This window comes from Zonotrichia albicollis, chromosome 10 (genome assembly GCF_047830755.1).
Source record: "Zonotrichia albicollis isolate bZonAlb1 chromosome 10, bZonAlb1.hap1, whole genome shotgun sequence".
NCBI lineage: Eukaryota > Metazoa > Chordata > Aves > Passeriformes > Passerellidae > Zonotrichia > Zonotrichia albicollis.
Window position 1 is genome coordinate 30,641,060 of NC_133828.1, and position 20,582 is coordinate 30,661,641.

Consider the following 20,582-nt stretch of genomic DNA (forward strand, 5'->3'; position numbering starts at 1 on the left):
CAAGCATCTTTTCTAAATTTCGGGAGGTGCCTAGGGGGACTAAGTGATCAAAGCACAATCTGTATCTAGAAATTACCCTGTACATTATTTCTGAAAATTAAACACAAGAATAGCCATGCTACATCATCCCACAAGTCACCAAGCACAGAATTTTGCCTTCAGGCATGGTGTGCATAATACATGTGTCATGATCCCTCTCTCCTATGTCCTTCAAGCTTTCAACAGGACATGGGTAATGGACTTTCTGACCACAACCATTTCCAGTGTGTAATAATGAGCCTGTTCTCAGCTTGTCTGGTTGTGTTATACGTGTTTACAGAATGAACAACCAAAATGCTCCATGGTGTTCAAAATCTGGGCCTGTCACTACCACACACACTGGATCACATTCTTCTGCATTTTGTCCTAGACTTCTTCCTAATAATGTCCTTGAACCTTGAGCTGAAGTTTTCCACCGTTTTCTACAATCACTCCCAGCTCTCTCTTCCTAAACAAAAACTATCTAATTGCATCTAGTTTAGAGTTCATCACAAACGCACCTCTTCTGAAATTTGCTTTGGTGTGTCTTCTTAAATGATTCTAGGTCTATCTGCCAAAGTTTCTGGCAAGTTCATTCTCAAAAATTTCTCCTGTGGTACAATTTCTGCTATTTTAAGGATATTATCTTTCCACCCTTTACTCTGATATTTAACCATGCAAGCCTAAGGTATAAAGAGAACTTCAGGGTATATCAAAGTCAGATGGCTGGTAGGAATGGAATTTTTTGTATTTGTGTCTGAGGGATGCCTAGGAGCGGAAAGGATGGAGTAGAGATTTGCAAATACTCAATGGTGTAATCCTGCATGTAATTTTTAATTGCACAGAGTTGTAGTCTAGACTTATGGAGACCAGCTAGCAAAATAAAATTCATGTAATATTTTTTTTTTTTGTGCACAGTTGTGTGAATTCATTTTTTTACCCTTTTCCATTCTCCCCTTAAGACAGTAACCCCATTTTTTGCCACACTCTCAGCAATGACTGTGTTAGGCCAGTGGTGGTCTGGCTGCTCCCAAATCAGGTGGGGACTAGCAGGCTGTCACGTACCCTGATGTCACGGATGAGCTGCTGTGTGGGTGTTTCTATGGGCACCTTGCTGTCGATGACCCCCTGGATGGCAGAGGCCCAGCGCATGGCTTCGTTCAGCAGCTTGGTGTACAGTCTGTACGAGTGCTTCCGCCCGTGCACGATGATGTTCCAGTAGCCTGGCAGAAACAAAGGTGGGAACAAAGCTGCAAGGTGAGACTGGCTGCCCTATTATGGAGCTGACTAGAGGTTAGCAACTGTGCCATTCACCTACAAGAAGGGCCAGAAGGAGAATCTGGGGAACCACAGGTCTGCCAGGTCAGCCTTGATACCAGGGAAGGCTATGGAGCAGATCAGCTCTCAAGGAGAGCAATGGAGCTGCGCAAGGGGCTGGAGCACAAGTTCTGCGGCTGAGGGAGCTGGGGGTATTCAGCTTGGAGAAAATAAGGCTCAAGGGGGACCTTATTACTAGCTACAACTACCTGAAAGGAGGATGTAACCAGCTGGGGGCCTGTGCCTTCTCCCAGGTAGCAAGCAACAGGACAAAAGGAAAGGACTGCCAACAGACTGTCCAAGGAATTGGTTGAATCACCACCCTGGAGGCATTAAAAAAATGTGTCGATGTGCCACTTAGGGACATGGCTTAGTGGTGGACTTGACAATGTTAGGCTAGTGGTTGGACTTGATTATTAAGAGATCGTTGATTCTCTTTTTGCCTGTATCTTGTGGCTGATGTAAAACCCCTGCTGCTTTCACAGCAATATACAGTGTGTCTCGTTAAAATCCTCTAGGATAGACATTACACCCCATTGCCAAAACAGATTTATAAATAGGCAAGTCCCAGTCCAGATTTTGGTACAAAGAAAGCTTTCCAAGATGGAAGTATCTTGCAGTGTAACCTGGCTACCTGCCTGCCAACCAGGCAGCTGACTTTCACAGACAGCATTTGGACTACACCATCCTGTTAATCACTTGGAAAATGACCACTCTACACACAGCACCTAGTCAGATTGCCAAATCAACTCTTAGAACTTTTAAAAATATTTTTGACAACCTGAGAGAATGTGTCAAGGTGATGGCAATTCTATCTGCTAAAGGCAGCTCTAGACATCTGTTGATACCAAAAATGTGGACACTTTGTTGTGAATGAGCAGAATAAATTTCCTCTCATCTCCCTTTACTAAATACTTCCAGCTTCCAGCCCTTTTATCCCATGTATCCCAAACAACTCCAGTATTCAAATGTCCAGTATTTCAAGTATTTTTCTAAGGTTCACAATCTTTGTATGAGGGATTCACCCTTTATCCGATAACCTGGGTTCCCTTCCAACCCCTAACGCAAGCAATGGAGGATGATGCCAGATCCTGCCCTCCCAGAACTCTCTCATGTTGCACAGAAAGCAAATGGGCCTTTGCTATCTTTTGTTTCTATCAAGTAGAGTGGTACCATAACACATGCACTGTAAATCCCTTTCAATGCATGGGATGGCTGCTATTTAACAGGTTAACTCTGACCTCAGAGACAAACGCAGGTCATGCTACAAAGTGACAGTTCTGGAGATGTAATAATAATTACTGTCAACTACAGGAACTCGCACCTCTTACCTTGCCTGGGGAACACTGAGATCAGAGTGGCTCTACTCAGTGAGAAACATCAGCACTGTGTACCTGTGTCAGGTGTGAGGTACTTTGCACACTTTGCAAATCTCTTACAGTGTCTATGGGCAGAGACGTTCGCTGCCACACACAAAGCCTCGGTGACATCCAGACTGCCTTCTCAACATGCCACCCCCCTACAGCCCTGCACCATCCCCTCTTCAGGTGCTGCACACCTGGAGCCTGCCCCTTCCCACCTTCTCCCTCTCACCTGTGTCTTTGAAGACCCTCTCATCAGGCTGCACCACGGAGCAGAGGCTGTTGAGCACGAGCGTCCCCAGCTTGGCCGCCGTGCGCTCAGAGGACTTGTAGTAGTCGAGGGCAGTGTTGGTCAGGACAAACCAGCGCTTCTTCATCTTCAGAGAGGACATCTTGTTGCTGCTCTGAACCTCCTTATGAAGCCAGCCTGGCACGGAAACACAAACATGTCATTACGTGCATCTCTTGCTCCCATGGTCAAGACAAATAATTTCACTGTCATTTTAGATTTGTTGCAAAATAAAGTTAAAAAAAAAAGATTAAGAAAAACTTCAATAGAAAAAAATTACAGCCTGCATTGCTAAAGCTGTCAAAAAGATAATTTTCTACTCAGAGGTGTAAAAAGCAATGTCCACCCACAAGGCAAAATGTTCAAAAACAGTGGGACTGAACCAAGAGACTCAGAAAAAAACAAAAACATATAGATCTTACTGAACAGAGGTTTTTATGTGTCTACTCTGTCTACAGTGTCTCCTCTGCTGTTACAGAGACATCTCATGAAGAGCAGAGCATACTCCCCAAAGGATCATTTCTTTTTCTCTTTGACTAATGAACAATACCAGATAAAAGGAACTGTTGACTTGCAATTAAGTATTTTGAAGTTAAGGTACTCAAACTGTTGTCTTATAGTCTCCTTTGTATCATTCAATTTCCTTGAAATTTTCAAGACTACGCTGGAAGGCGTTTGCCACATTTTGGGGACCCTTTTATTCCTGTCCTTCTGCCTTGCCATGACCACTCCATGACCTTTATTTCTTCATAGACACTTCTGGAAGATGCAAGGCAATTTGTTCATCCACTTCCTTTCCACAGACTGGATCAGGAATGTCTTCATACATATAAGACCATGTGATGAGCTCAAAGTATAGAGGAAATTTAAAAATATTTAAAACAAATGGGTGAATATTTTCAATATGGGTGAATATTTTGCAATATATGTGTGATCCCTACTAATGCTCCGCCATCTTCAAGTAAGCTCCGACTAAGGGTGTAATTCAAAGCTTTTGTTCAACCCCAGAGAATTTCTCTCATCTCACTTTGTCTACCATAACCAGGTTAGTTAGTTTAGCTGAGGACAGCAGCAATTCCATAAAGATCTCTCTCCCTCCCTCCCTCCCTCTCTACATGACAGGTGTCAGAAGGAACTGAGCTGCCAACAAAAGCCACAGTGTCATGTTTTAGTCCATCTAAGCCAGCTGCTCCTCATCAGCAGCCATGCTTCTTCCTATTCCCTGGTGGCATTTGCGAGACATGTTTAAATAGGCTAGAACTATCACCAGAAAATGAAACATATGAAGCCTTTTTTTTTCCCCACCTGGCAGGGAATTAGATAGGAGCCAAGGCTAGCACACACGTGACATGGCAAGCAGCAGGCAGGAAGGTAGAGGGGGGCAGAGAATGACAGTTTTTGGGGAGCAGCTAAACCCTAGACTGAGTTAGCAACAATCAAGTCTCCCTGTCAGATTACAAGCAGAAGATGAGTTTCACATGTAATGGCATGTATTTCCTTTCACCTCTCACGAGGAACTCCTGGCCATCCACCTTGGATTCGCCTTTGGGTTTCTGCAGCAGGGAGATCCAGTGATGCATTTCCTCAGGAGTGTCGCTGTTGCAGTGAATCACGCGATTGGCCGTGATGATCACAAAAGAATTCGGTCTGCCAGAAAACAAAAGCATTAAAATTAGTCATAACCACACAAATAACTCACAGCACACCCAGAGTCATGCTTTTTACCTTCCCATAAACAGAAAGACTTTCTGAATACAAACTATAGAGGAGTGCAAAATACTTAAGATCATCTCTTCTTCAGTGGCTCTGTCAACTGATGAATGCAGAGACCAGCTAAATGAAATTAAATATCTTTCAAATGCTACTTCCAAAGACTAGAAAATATTAATTAATTAATAAGCAGCTGTTAAATGTCCTCAGCTCATTAGCAAAGGACTTTGACTGACTGGAGTGAACCAGTGTTTGTACCACTGGGCTGAGCTGGTACAGCCATTCTCCTTGTACTTATTAAAACCAGTGCTGCAACAGCAAACACTGGTCTCAGTAGGATCAGCTGCAACATGTTTGAGATTGGTTTTACAAAGGATGAGCTGATCCTGACAAAACAGAGAAAAAATTGTTTTGTTGCTCCCGGATGACTTTGTCCTTCTCCTGCAACTGTATCTTATCAAAAGAATATTCACAATTCTGTACAGAATTGATGCTTTACAGGAAAACAGAAAAATAGAAGTATGACCAGTTCTAGGAGGACAGACTCATAAATCTTTGAAAGCAAAATCAGGTTTCTATGAGAAAATAGAGAAACTGAAAAGCAGAATGCAAGTACGAAGCAAAAGGTGCAATCAAGCTCAGTTAGAAAAATGCATAAATCTATGGAAGATCAAAATAAGCTGCATAAAAATGTTGTTTGAGAATAAGCATTCTCCTCAGAATTTGTTTAACGTTGCTTCAAGTACTGATTTTCCAGAAAAGCATACATCAGCACACACAGAAACAAATTTTCACTGTTAAGCTTACTATTTGTTCCTAGTTTTCACTGGTTCACAGATTAATTATGAGGAGTACAGGCTAAGAACTGCCTAAAATGTTTCCATCAATGAAATCTTAGTTCATTTCTGAAGTGCATTTTCTAAACTACTAAAAACAAAGTCCTAGCAACCTGTGTCAGAGCCTAGAGCTCTGTCCTCAGACTACAGAGATAAATAACTTAATAGCTAACATTTTACTTCAGCACTGTGGCGAGTATCTTTGCCCTGGCTGAACCTGTTAATATGTGGGAAATAATTAAATGTTAACATGAAGGGATATGAAACGTCCCATCATCTCTTCTCTGAAACTAACTAAAGGTCTGTGCTCTGCATTGCAAAGATATCAAGACTAATACAATTTCTAAATTCATCCATTAATCTCCCACAATGCTGTTTCTTTTCCCTGAATCTACAAAATTAAAATTACTCTGTTGAAAAAATGGAAGCACTGCTTTTGCTGGACATATTTGTTCAGTGCTAGTGGTAGGTAAAACTATAATTTTCTGACATTGAGATTATACTGTTTTCACTTTTAGGAGCTGAAGGAGAAACTTTGACTTGAAGACAATACATATATGGGCTTCATGCCTGTGAAGTGATATTGGTTGAAACAAGCTACAGATTTCAGCTATGTTTATTTGTCTAGAGAAAGAGATGTGTGAGTTTCAACAAATACAAACCCCAAAGGAAACCTGGACCTACCCACAAAAATATTGTAGGGAGTTTCTGATTTAAGAGATGGTCATATTGTTGCACCTACCTATCAGGATTGTCTGAGGCACAGACAGAGTCAATAAGCCCAACATCCAGGGTTCCCTGTAAAATGAAGAAGATATAGATTGCCTTTTAGATTACAAGTGTTCTCCTCTGTGAATAGGACTGGAATTGAAACCATTCATCTGAATTCCAACAGCTTGAGTAGAAATGAATGCACGAGAAAGGCACAAGTGAGTCATCTTTGCTCCTTAAACAGCACAAGACATGCAAGGGGCTCCACAGGACTGGAGCAAAAACATTTACAAGTTTCCAGAGGGTATTATGAAGGTCTGAAATAACCTTAGCTTTTATCTCTGTACTGGCAAAATTACATAAATACACCGTTTTTCCCAACTGCTATCTTCTGTCTGGATAACTGTGACCCAGACTAGTCGCATCCATTTTATCTGTGTGAGGCAGCCTCCCTCTTTTCCTCCAACTGAAAAGAGCTATCTGTCATCAAGCTGAGCAACCCACAACAAACCCATGTTCCCCACTGCTTACCCTCTTTGCTACCAGCTTTGCTGTTTCTTTATAATTACCAATGTCCAAGTTTCTTACACTGCTTAAGAAGTACAGCACTGCACGTGCTGGAAAAATACGCACAAATAGTTAAACACAGGGGGCTCCAAGCATGCCCACAGGCTGGTTGCACAGTAACTCACCACAGCATTCTTTGGATTGGCCTGCTCATCCTGCATTTCCCTCAGCTGCTGTGCTGTAGCGCTGTGCACTCGGCTCAGAACATTAAACCAACCGCTGCCAACCAAAACAGAACCACAGTTAAACTTTCAGTACTGAAACTGGCTCAAGAACACAAATTAAGGAACCTGGAAAGATTTCAGTGGGAAAATTTCTTCATTCACAATTTCCTGAATACTATGTCAAAATATCTCTTGGGCTGATCATACCAGATTCCAATGTCTTCCTTCCTCCTTATTTATCCATGAAAATTCTGTGCACGTTCTTCAACCCACTAACAGCTGCTCCTGCAAAATCCAGTTTTCCACTTGTTATTCAAGGAACTCTTAAGTAGGCAGTGGCTTTACAGGGAGCCCATGTCAGCAGACTGAGAAGAGCATACAGCACTTGTAAAAACAGGGTTAGCCGGGAATCTTCTGCCCTAGAGTCCTAGAGACACCCGGGAGCCTTCTTGATTAGTCTCTCTCTGATCTGCTAATAAACTTGAAAGTCATATGGCTGGCAATTAATCTTGGGTTTGTTTATAAATGAATTGGAAGTGAAGTTTCTTGTCTGTGAAAGGGCTTCTCTTACAGACATATCTGGAGGCTAATCACTGCTGCAGAAAAAGCAGATTCTTATCTGCAGCTTCCAGTGAGATCAGCAAACATCCATACTTCATGGAGGATTCTCAGACTGGATACTCTAGGACATCTGCTAATCTGCCCTTTCCTACTGTGAGTGCTGGTGCTTTATTCTCCCTCAGAAGAGAGACTGATAGGGCATAGGCAGAGGCCACATTTGGTTTACACTCATCCGAACAATTCTGCAGTGTTATCTTAGGGCATGCCTACTGCAGCTGTGGTTCTAGGGTAAGTTACTGTTCCTTCCACCACTGCTCCGTACATTTGCCCTTTCTTGTCCATGTGGCTGTTCTTCAGTCTATTTCTGTTAAACTGCATCCAAACACCTTGCCCCTTTCCTACACCAAAATAATAATAAACCCTAAATAATGTCACAGAACCAGTAGATCAGAGAAACAGTTACACTGTCAGGGCTGAGAGAGCAAAAGCCTTGGTAAAAGTGGAAAGACATGAGTGGCTGGGGACAGTAACCTCTTAACTTGCCTTTGCATAGCCAGGACAGGTTGTCCAACCTGCCCTTAAACAACTGATTCCCACTGTCTGGCCAGGATGCCAAGAAGGAAGGACATGAGTCACTTGTTTGCTTTGCACTTGGAAGATTTTATCAGATGACACTGCAGACTCTGATAAGCTGCAGCCTTTTTCTGTCTCCTGGATAAAACCCAGCTGCTCTCGCAATCATTTACAGACAACATGAATAGACTTTTTGTTTGATTCAAGATTCCATTAAATAAATAAATCAGCTATTAGATGTTCCAGTTTATATTAAGGTTTGTGTGTCTGCTGAAGTAACCCTTGAATTCCACATGCTCACAGCCACATGAGAAGCTGGCAGTCCTGTGACTGCCACACTGAACCACAACCTTGGCAGCTGTAACATCAAGTCCCCAAAGTAGGTGTGATGCATCCCAGGAATCACGAAATGACGCTCTGGAACAAATCCCCCCTTTTCTCCAGTAAAAGAGAATTGATTATGTTTCTAAAACTCTCCCATGAGTAGCTGGGTCGGGCCTGCACTGAATGAACAAACCTAACAAAACTTCCTGCTGTACCTGGCATCTTCTGGTGACTCTGCAACAATGTGGTAAACTCGGTCTTCTGTCACAATGTCCAAGGCATTCTCCTTTTCATGAATATCCACAATCTCTCTGGAACACAAGAAAACACAAGAGCCAAAGCTAAAAACCTTTCACAGGCCTGAATTCCATCTGGTTGATTCTTTCACATCATACCCTTCACCACACAGAAGGGAAAGCACTTGGTTCAGATGGCTTGTAACTCCGATAGAAATACAAAATTCTGCCAATACACATCAAGATGTTTAAAAAGATCTGTACAGTTAAAAACCAAAGCTTAAGGCATTATATAGATTTCCAAGACACCAACAGACTAAACGGAAGAAGAGATAACAGGGAGGCTGATATAGAGATCTGTTTACAAAGTCGGGTGTGCCATTCTTTTTGGCACTTTACAGGCCTGCATAATGCTAATAGGTGACCAGTCTGTCCTTTCTTACAGCAGGAGCTGAGGAATTGACTACGGCAGCAGAAAGAGCATTCAGGACTCAGGAAAAGGCACAGTACATGCTGCCAAATTCAAACCCCGCTGTGAGCTTCATAATACCTCTGTGAAATGCCTGGAGAAGCCAGAAAACAGATGGAGTCTGGGTAGGAGAGAACGCATGGGGTATGTACTTAATTAGCCCCTCCTGGTCTGGCTCCATCCATGGCTTGGAAAGAGCTGCTGCTGGATTATGAAAGGCAAGACTGGGAAAAGAACTATCAAGTAATCACAGACTCCCTCCAGAGTAAAACTAGATGTTGTAATTGCCTTTTCCCTCCTTTGTTTCTGATTCTCCAAGTAGCATGGGAGATACGCAGGCCAATGAACAGCAGCACTGGACCCTTCATTACTGATTTAGAGAGTGAATACTGGGCATCAAAGGGATTTCTTTTTGCACTCACTTTGCCCTTCTGATATCAATAGTCCCCTTCAGCTTCTCCTCACTATCATTCTCGAAGTACATCAGCTTGGACTCCCGAAGCACAAACCAGCGGCGTTTCCAGTTGCGGCGCGACAGGGTTGACATTCCTCCCCCTTTTTTGTAGAGCCAGCCTGACTTGAGGGCCTCCTGCTTGGTGCGGAACCACATGAAGGCCTCGTTCTTCAGGACACACCAGCGCCGCCGCCACGGGTTCATGAGACCTCCTGCAAAAGAGAGGCAGCAAATCTTCAGCAGAGACACAACAGGGGCCATGCTTCCACTCTGAGCCTGCCCCCAGGCAGGAACAGCGGCCACTTCAGTTCCTACATCAAAAAAAAGAACTGAAGGAGAGAAACAAAGTTGTGCCTAATTTCAAACATAGAAAAAACAGAACAAAACTAGTGAAACAAAAGCAAAATACATGCACTACTCAAGTGTTTTTGTTCTGAGTTCAGTTTCATAGCTGAGAATGAATCATTTAAGCCCATACCAAGTAGGCACAATGAAGTCTCGGTGGCAAAGATATCTCTGTCATCCAGCTCTCTCGCTATTTGCTTTTTTAAATAAAAGAAGAAGAAGAAAAAAGAAGAATGAACTGAGAACTAAGAGCAAATAAAGATGATGATTCTGGACAAACAGAAGAGGAAAGCAGGTTTCCTGGATCACATCTATCCATGGTTTTGGTAAAATCCACTTACCTTTCATGTAGAGGTAACTGTGAAAATAGGGTGGACCTGAACCATTGAAGATAGTGATTCGTCCATTACAAAACTCTTCATCTGTATCAATGTAAACATCCACTTCTTCCTCACTCTCCAGAAACTAAAGAAAAAAGAAGAGATACAGGCTACTTGGGTTCTCCTGGTGGCACGAGGACTGGAGCAGTTAATAGGGTTAGAGAAGTCACATGATCAGAACTACACATAGTCCCTTTGCAAAAAAAAGCACTGCAGTAAAAGCAGAGGCTTGACAGCTTATCCATTAACGCCTAAAGCAAGAGCATGGAATTTTCATACCTGAAAGGAGAGCAGTGGACAGGCCTAGAAAGCTCCAGTTCCCTGCAGTAACAAAACTCCCTGTTTCAGGGCACCATCCACCTTGCATAATCTAATTTGATGGGATTAAGAGAGAATTTTTCATATTGGAGAAGTTTTCTGATTTTTCTGGCCATAATGCCAGACAAGATGGAACAGTGATTTAACCCCAGCAAGGAAATTACTTGTTTTGGGTTAAGAAAAAAAGCACAGTCCAGGATAACTGAACCCTAAAAACATCAATCTGAATTACTGAAATAATAGTACTGAATTTACTCATCTCTGTTCTCCAACTAGATAAAGGCCCTCAGCCATAAGAAAGTATTTCACACACAAAATAATTTCCTTTACCTTAAATACAATTTCCTTTGATTTGCTTTAATTATTTAATACTAATGAAGGCAGTTCCTTAGACCTTTTCTATCCTCAAATGCATGTTGCTTCTTTTGAGTTCCTTTCTGTCTGCTCTCTGTAACCCTTTTGTCTCATCCCTGGTCCACTCATTCATTCCCTCCCTTGGCATTAAGTTTCAAAAACCAGGTAGTCTTCAAACAGCAGCTACTGATAGCATCTTGACTCACCAGTGGTTATCACTTCCTGTGGCTCACACTATGACAAAATATCAACTGCTTTTTTCATTGGTCTTACCAATGAGCCCAGTAAAACCCTCCACTTCTATTTGCATTTTAATGGTAGAAACTAGCCTAAGCTGTGACAGAATGATTCATGATTTGAAGAATACCTGACAGTGATCTGTGAGTACCTGCCCACAGAGAAGGTACCTTTACTCAAGAGGTCACATAAAAAGTTCAGATGGCTGGCAGCTGACATTAGGGAAATGCAAACAAGAAAACCATGCAACTTTTTTAAGAAAGGTCACAATCTGTCATTGAGAAAACATAATGAAGGAAGTAAATCTGAGTTCCTTAAAAAAAAGATATTTTGTAGTTCAAGTGTCTCTTCTCAGGGATATCATTTATTAAAAGTATTTTTGCAGCTGTCATTGGCTTCACACCTGAACTCCTCACTATCTTATGTGGGCCTTGACATCCTGGTCCTGTAAGGGGAATTATCCCTGCATTATTAAGCAGCTGGCCTGAGAGCACTCAGGAGGTCCAGAGCCAGTGTGGGATGTCAGCTGAGGTGCTGAAGTGCGAGGCCAATAGCCCAGCTCTACCACCCTGTCATTGTCCCTGCAGCAGGAATGAAAAGGTCCAGTGATCCTGGCAGTGTGCATTGGGACCCAGCCCAATCAGCACAGTAATTTCTTCCAGCTTTAGAATAGTTTAACTTGTATACAGCAGCTGAAAATAAACCCTTGACTCTGAACAGACTTAGAACAAGAGAAGTTTTGGTGATGGAGACAAATCAGCCTTTCCCAGCTCCTCTTGTCATTGCACACTGGAATGTGCAATGTCCTTTCTGTGAAATCTCTCTGAAGCAGAAAATACACCTACAAAATACCAGTTGTTTGCTTTCCTTTCTCCTAAAGGGTGTTACAATAATATATGGCAATGGAAACAATCTAAAATAGGTACACATGTACTAGCTTGTGTGCCAGCAGACACCAGACAATCACAAGCCCTCTGGCCTTCAGCCTATCTATGACTCTTCCCTTTTTTTCAAGCTGATTATTGATATGAGAGTTACATATCAGTAATTATACCCAGAGAGAGCAGGCATACAGTAAGAAGACACAGATATTATAAACATCAACAAAGTCACACTAATGTCCAGAAGGGTGAAGGGAGAGATTCTCACCGAGTCCAAGCTGCCACGGTTGGAGTCCAGGCTGGTACCATGGGAGTGTCTCAGACCCTCCTCATCATTCAGAGGCTCAGCTGAGGCGTTACCTGCATCTCCATAGCCATCAAACTCCTCGTGGTCATAGTCAGACTCCACATCAGGGGGGGAGGTGTAAATGGGCTCTCCTGCCTCTCCACTGTTACTCCTCTGTGTATCAGAGACACTGCTGTAAACACTTTCTGCTGGGTCAGACAGGGCTCTCTGCTCCTTGGGACTACTGGTTCTTTCCACAGGCAGCCCTGGAGCAGGGGCAACCTCTCCCACTTCCCTCTGGAGAAGCAAAAGGCTTGTGTTTGCAACTTCCTTTGAGTAGTTACCACTATTTCTTGTGCCATGCTGATTTGAGACCACCAAACTGGAAGTTGGGCGTCCTTCATCATCGGCATGAAAACCCTCATCCACCTCTTCTTCAGCCAGTGGTGCCACCAGGCTGCAGTCAATGTTGAGTGTCCCCTCACTAGAAAGTGAGCGCTCTAAGTTCTGCACACTTTCATCCAGATTGCCAAAATCCAGCAGCTCCAAGAATTCCTGGGCAACCCTTGATGCCTCTTTTTCCAACCTCTGTATCTCTTCTTCTCGCTGCCGACAGATTTCATTTCTGGTGTCCTCAGAGATGACAGACATGTGATCCTCTTTCTGTTGCTGCAACTTTTCAATCTCCTTCTCCAGTCTTAAGATCTCCTCCATCTGACGTCTCTCTTCTTCTTGCAGGGGAATATCCACCTCCTCAGTGTATACTGTTTCCACCTTAAAAGAATTTAGAACAGTGTTAAAGCACTTTCTTCAACCTGTCTGTGCTCCTTGCTTGGACCTTTCATTCTTCCTGTCTGCTGTGCTCACCTTATACTTACCACCTGCAGAAAGATGACTCCAAGCATCCTGCAATCATTCATGGTGTAAAAGCTAAAGGTAGAACTGCTGGATCTTCAGGTACCTCCTTTTTCCCAGCAATCTACCTCCATTATGAATCATACAAAAAAGCTCACTGAGTTCAGTGAATTTTTAGAAAAGCCTCTCTATCTGTTGGTCCCTGTACATTGCAATTTGAATAAAAGCAGCCTCAAAGTCCGTTCTCTCTTTTTGAACTCACACACATACAGGAGAAAGCAACTATATATGAATACATACATGCATAGGCTACTTAAGAGCTGAAGATCTCCCAGAAATTCATTAAGAGGTCTGGAAATTTCACTGTTTCTTGAAATGAGGATCTGACCATCAGAATCTGGGGCTGGAAGGGCTATTTGCATGAAGCAGCAACCACAGCCCTACAAAACTCCACCCAGAATTTCTCTGCATTCTTTACCATCACTAGATGGCCGATGGCTGACTGCTGAAGACTCTATCTTACTCTAAATTTTCCACATTGAAGTAACAGGAAATTTCTATCAGATACATGATAATTGGAAGATGGAAGATACTGGTAACTTTTACTGATGTTTTGGATAAAGCCACCCTTACCTCCACAGAGGATGTTGAAAACATACACATCAGAGAATAGATACACACATGAGACAAAGTAAAAACAAATTCCAACAGGATTTCTTGTACTTCTTAATAGGACTTATGACAATGCAGTCAATATATTCACTCATTTAAGCCTTAATCCTTGTTTTTTTTATTTATCTAGTTGCTGGCTCTCTACTTGACTCTTACTTGTGGATGAATGCATTTCTATGCTTCCAACCTCTCCTGAACAAAGATGGCCTGAAACTGGGGAACAAGTGGTATGGGGAAAAAATCAATGAAATGCACAGCCATTTTCACACACCTCAGGGTAGGTGGTCTGCTCTTTGGTATGTCAAGTACCAAGAATTAGATCGGTTACAAGGGGTTTATTTTAGCTATGGCAGCAGTTGGCTGCACTCTTATTTCGGCAGTTACAGGCAACAATCCAGCAAAACAGACTGTGTCACAGTGTAGCACATCACAAGGTTATCTAACAAGCTCAAGCAGTAGAGATAAAAATAGGATGCTGCATGTTCAATATGGAAATTTTCAAATAGAACCAGTGCAGGCTCATACAAAAGCCTTGAAAAAAGCCCTACCTTGTTAACACTGTGCACCTTTGCCTGCAGGTTTTGCGTGAACAAAGCTCATTTTTTAAATAGCGTTGCCACAATACTGATGCTGCCACAACAGTACCAGTATCCAGGCAAAGCAGAGGCAATGAAGGACTCTTCACAGATATTCACAAGAAACCATGTGAAAAGAACAACTTTTAAACTTACCTGGGCCACCTGCAATAGCGCATTCAGTTGCTCCTTTTCTCTGTTAAAAAACAAAACATAACAGTCAGAGACAGACCTAGTTCTCCTACGTGAGGTTTTCAGAATTACATGCACACATCATCCCTCCGTGGATAAGGTTAAAATGAGGTACTTGCTGTAAGACTGATTTAAAAGCTTTTGCAATTTAGTAAAAATCCAATTCTCTGTGGTTGGCATGACCTTTGTGGATGTAACAGATTTTCCCCATGCACTTAACTTTCAGATCAATTAGGAAATTAGATTAGTTGAAACACACCAGGAAGGACATTGGAAACAGTGACAGAAAGACAAATCAGACTCATGATAAATGTAAACAGAATCTTCTGAAGTACAATAAATCTGTGCATATTGAGGTTGTGTAATTGACAGCTATCAGGAAACTGTTCATTTTTTAAAAATAGAATTATTAGAATACTAGCACTGAATTTGTGTTTTGTTTTGCTTTTACTGTATTAAAGCCCCAACTCACATAACTTCTCAGTGGCTTGCTAAATCCAGTTTATTAGCGAAGACTGTAAGAGTCAGAGTTTCTTAGTAAACATGAGCAGAGGAAAAACACTATGCCACAGTGTTGCAGCTCTACCCAGTTCAAAAAGGGTACACTCCAAAGCAAAGCTGTCACTATGGCCAGTTTCTCCAGAGCAAGTATGCCACAAACAACTGAACCAGCAGACAAACGAATGCCAGGGTCATGCTTAGGGAGCAGGAATAGGATGCTGCTGGATGGAAGAAAGTGACCACTGCCAGTGGTGACTTTCAAACCTATAATTCAACCCCAGGGAGAACAGAAGGGCAATGATATTTTTTTCCCAGGCCATGCAGATTTTCCCAGACAAATTCTAAACTGCAGCTGTAAGTCACAAAGTCCTTAAAGCGCTCACTCTTGTGCTCACACTCTCAAAAAAAAAAATCCAGGAAATATTTGTAAATGAAAGCTGACAAAAGTGAGATCCAGATGGTTCCAACTCCACTGAAAGATCCCTAGCAGTCACCATGAGTAAAACTACTGCCTTAAATTACAAGAGAGCTCAAAAGCACAACCATTTTAAAACACATTAGGAGTGCCACCTATAATCTACATACAAATTCCTGCAACTGTCGCTCACAGTTTTTAAACCTTTGGTATTTCTTCCTGCTTTCTAGTCTTCATCAACTGATCTACACTCTTTCTGAAATGTGACACCCAAAACTTGGGACAGTATTCCAAATGAAGGGTACTGAAGCATCACCTCATCCTACAGAAACAATTCTGTTTATAGAGAGCATTTGCTTGCTCCTCTCACACAGCATGACACTGGTGACACACTCAACTTAGCCTGCAGACCTTCCTCCTGCTGTTGAAGTAAGCATTCCTCCTCCGCTCCCCGTGCACTTGATTATTCCTGACTGTAAATCTGCATATGTCTGAACCCAAAGTTATCCTGCTTTTCAGATCCTTTAACTTGCCAAAATTATCTGAACTGTAATCCTAGGCTATATGCCTACAGCCCCTCAGCAGATGGTTTTATCTGCAAATTTAATAAGGATATTCGTATTTCCTTATCCAAGTTCTTATGAAAACACTGCACAAGTACCATATCCAGCACAGATCATGGAAAAATCCCATTCAAGAGTTCACTTTTATTTAACAAAAAGCTACTATTGTTTATTAATTAAATGCAGTAAAAATACAAATCCTAATCTTGCTTCACATACTTTTTCCCAATGCAAATTTCTTCAAGCATCTTAGAGTATTGTCATAACATATCAAAGCCCTTACCAAGCTTTTATCTACCCAAAGTCCAGTTACCTATCCTCCATGGCTTTTCCCTGTCCACAAGACATGCCATAAGACATCACAGAAGGGAACAGGTAACTCTAACACTGTTCTTCAGAAATCCACATTGGCTTAATTCCTTTATCAAGCATTTACAACTGTTTGATCATTTGTTTCAGTATTTTCCTGGAACTGAGGTCAGGTTGACTGGTCCACAATTCCCTTATTTAAATATCTTCCTTTTCCCATTTTAAAAGGGGGTCGTAATTGTTTGGTATTTTCCATTTTTATGGAAAAATTACTATCCATATTATCACAAAGAACAAGAAAGAGAATAGCTATTGTTTTAAACTGCTTTAGCTAGCTCTGGAAGTACCCAAACATTACTTTCATCAAATCCCCGTACCTTCTTTATCATTTGTAATTTGATTTATCTGAGCATTTTCTAACCTTTTATTTCCATGACATGTTCTGAATTCTTGTACATCCTTCCTAATCATATTTAGTATCCAACAGTTAAGCTTTTGGGGAAGATAAAAATAGCATCAAATACCTCATTTTTCTCAACATTATTATTTTTCTCCCTGTTGAATGTTAGACCAAATTGTTCAGTGTCTCCCCTCTGCTAAAAGTGTACATACAGTAACTGTATGCCAACTTCTGGTTCACTACAGCTCAAATCGTGCCTAGGTCCTTCCTGACTTTGTCTCCACATTTGTGTTGTTTTTTGATTGTTCTCAGGGGACTTCCACCTCATTTTTTAGGTCAAATGGATATTCCGAAGTTAGACACGTTGGTCTGCTAGTACGGTCCTGGCTACTCACTCAGGTGCCATTTAACATTCATTAGTAAATGAAAATAAAATGAGTTTGCCTGACTCCTAGAAACATTGACACTTCTCTGCCATGATTCTTGCCTTGATTCAACCCAAGATGATGGGCTGAACACATCTCTCCTGCTCTGGGAACTGAAGGGCAAAACCACTCTATAGCAAATAAACTAGACAGGTCCTTCCTTTTATTACAGAATCAAATGCTGAGTTGGAAGGGACACACCAGGATCAATGAGTCCAACTCCTGGTCCTGTGCAGGACACCCCAAGAGTCACACCATGGGCCCAAGAGCATTGTCCAATGCTTCCTGAACTCTGTCAGGTTTGGTGCTGTGGGCACTTCTTTGGCGAATCTGTTCCAGTACTGACAACCCTCTGGGTGAAAAACCTTTTCCTGGTATTGAACCTGCATCTTCCCTAACTCAGCTTCCTGACATTTCCTTGAGTCCTGCCACTGGGCATGACAGTCAAGAGATCAGAGCCTACTCCTCCTCTTCTCCTCATGAGGATGCTTGAAGACCACAATGAGATCTTCCCTCAGTCTCCTCAAGTGACCTCAGTCACTCCTCATACAGCTTCCTCTCCAGACATTCACCATCCTCACTGTCCTGCTTTGGACACTCTCTTGTTTAATGTTTTTTACATTCTGGTGCCCAAAACTGCACACAGGACTCAAGGTGAGTGCTTCTAACCTTAGAATTTTCTGATGCTTGCCACATAGTCTTGATGAGATCCCCCTTTGGGAAAGTACGTAACAAAAGCCTACGAGAACTACTTCTGAAAAGCAAACTACCACACCATTATATGTGAAAATTATATAATAATAAACCCAGCAGAGTCCAGCAAGTGCAGCAAGCAGCAGTGCTGACCCCACAGACTGCAGCACTTCCCACTGCCCACAAGAACTGCTGGGTAAGTTCCTTCGTTCCCATGGGGGAATCCTGCCATCCTTCCCCTTTGTCTCCCAACAGCATGGTCACCTGCAAGGGCCGTCATCTTGAGAGGGAGGCTCTGACGCCATTTTCCCTTTGGCTCCCTGTGCACCATGGCCTGTGGTGGGTGCCATCTTGGAAAGGGGGATTTCCACCATTTTGGGTTTCAGATTGTTCTCAGGGAGTTTGTGAGATTTAGCAATTTTGTATATAGTGATTATTTACTGTTGGTTTTTGCCTGCTGCAGTTTCACTTGTTAGTAAACTTATTTTTTCACACATAGCTATTTATATTCATTCTTTATTGGTGGTAAGGGACCGGTTAAAACAAAGGGGGAGAACCCATTCTAGAACGTTCCCCTTTAAACTGCCTAAATCCAAGACAGAATGCAAGATACCATCTTGTACCTTTCCTTCACCTCTTCCTCTTCCTGTTTCCTCCTACGCTCCTCCTCTTCTTGCCATTGTCTTTCCTCTTCCTCTCTTCTGATCTGCTCTTCCTCCTCCTGCCTCCTTCTCTCCTCGGCTTCCTGCCGGCGCAGCAGCTCCTGCTGCAGCAGGTGCTGGTAGAGGCTGCGAGCCAGGCGGCCACGCCAGTGCTTCTGCAGCGTCACCGCAGAGGCCTTCAGGCGCTGCAGGCTCTTCTTCCAGAAGTACGCTCGGTAGTTCTTTTGGATTATTACAACACTGGATAGCACCTTCTGATACTTCTTCCTGGAAACAGAACCACACGCTTAATGCATCGCTAAGCCATACATTCTGCACTCCTCATGCCCTTGCACACTGACCACATCCACAGGAAAGTCCTTTTCGAAAAATACAGGTCAGAAGTGACATGATTCCTGTTCCTCTCCTGCCACTCACTACCTGTAAATCATATTCACCTCACTGTTCTCCCTCCTAATCTACCAATAGTTTGTTTCAATGGGCACCTACTTTTATGAAGACTCTCAGACGATGAGAGGACCTTCCCTTTCCATTTGGCCATGGAAAGAGAAGGTCCTCTGGCCCAAAGTCTCCTTGCATTGCATATAAACACATTCCCTGTGCAGTGGGCATAATCATTCAGTATGGATTTATTATAATAGAAACATACAAATGCCCTTACTATATGAAAACAAATATTGCGCCATCTCTTAAGTGATCAAAAGCAAAGCACCCCAGGAAAGGCAAAACCAGTGCAAAAATAGATTTGGCGACATTAATTTCACATTTTCTGGGAGAAAACACACTGATACTACAATATTGACAGTTGAATCAAACATTGTAACAAGTTCACATAAAGAAATACTTCTATTGCACAACATTTTGCCTAAACAAGAATCACAGAGTATCTTGAGTTGCAAGGAACCCGCAAGGATCATCAATGATATCAAAATCAATTTTACAGCACTTTAAGAACATGACAGGGCTCCAAACGACAACAATCACCATTCAGTATTTCTGTAGTCTAGTAATGTTGTAGAAAAGTGAGGTTTTACCTCTGCATTAAAGACTATCAAGGACATGAAAAAAGTTCCTGGTAGAAGTTTGTACATGATACATAAACAGGGCAAATAACAGAAGTTAGCATTACACAGTAATCTGGATCAATTTGTAAACTAGATTCAAGCAAACATTAAACAATCCAAAAGAGCCAATCATAAGGTTTTGTATTGAAGAATCAAAGGCCAAACACAACTGATGTGGGACTATGTTGGGAAGCAGCAAGTCAAAACTGGATTTTTGGGCTCCAGATCATCACACAAAGGCAAACTCCCACCACGATACTATAGAAAAAATACTACTGGGATTCTTATTCTTGCAAGCAGAAATATTGTTGTATAGAATACTGCTTTTATTCTGTGCACTGTGCTAGCACCCCCATTTCAAGAACAATGTTAGACCCTCAAGTGATTTCTAAGGAAGCAGGACTGGAACCAGAAATTCAGATGTACAGAATGAGAGCAATTGCTCCATGCAGGACCTTAAGAAATAGAAAAGCCTAAGGAAAGACTTTACCCCAGATAAAGTATCCACATTTCTATTTTTCCAACAGGGGCCATAAGATTTAACCAACCTGAAGCTGACATCTATTAAGGCTGAAAATAAGCAGACATTTTTAAAGTAATTCAATATATTTGGATGCCTTAGTATCTTGAACTGAGGAAACAACCATTGGTACCAGTCAAATCAAAAACTTTTTTAATCCAAACAAAATTGCAGAGAGAAATTTTCTGGGGCTGTTGCGCAGGATCTTGGGCCAGAAGGCTACAGTAATCCTTGACGTTTTACAGTCCTAGAAAGCACATTGGAAATAGCATGGTATTCTCACATAAACTTCCCACAGATCTTCTGCAACACCCTGAGGAAAAGACACACCTTAAAATCCCTCTC

General features: G+C 42.1%; 1 protein-coding gene across 2 annotated transcripts in view; it reads right to left on the reverse strand.

Annotated features, from left to right (window-relative positions):
- LOC102064235 (unconventional myosin-X) overlaps window positions 1–20,582 on the reverse strand; it is a 99,931-nt gene that overhangs the window by 14,960 nt on the left and 64,389 nt on the right. For both annotated transcript variants that reach the window (XM_074548613.1, XM_014265709.3), the window contains exons 23-33: window positions 18,615–18,920; window positions 14,650–14,689; window positions 12,374–13,165; window positions 10,277–10,400; window positions 9,559–9,802; window positions 8,647–8,742; window positions 6,935–7,028; window positions 6,274–6,329; window positions 4,490–4,632; window positions 2,929–3,123; window positions 1,084–1,241 (exon numbers count right to left, since the gene is read on the reverse strand). In XM_074548613.1, the coding sequence (XP_074404714.1) occupies window positions 1,084–1,241; window positions 2,929–3,123; window positions 4,490–4,632; window positions 6,274–6,329; window positions 6,935–7,028; window positions 8,647–8,742; window positions 9,559–9,802; window positions 10,277–10,400; window positions 12,374–13,165; window positions 14,650–14,689; window positions 18,615–18,920 (2,248 nt within the window). The remainder of the gene's footprint in view (window positions 1–1,083; window positions 1,242–2,928; window positions 3,124–4,489; window positions 4,633–6,273; window positions 6,330–6,934; window positions 7,029–8,646; window positions 8,743–9,558; window positions 9,803–10,276; window positions 10,401–12,373; window positions 13,166–14,649; window positions 14,690–18,614; window positions 18,921–20,582) is intronic.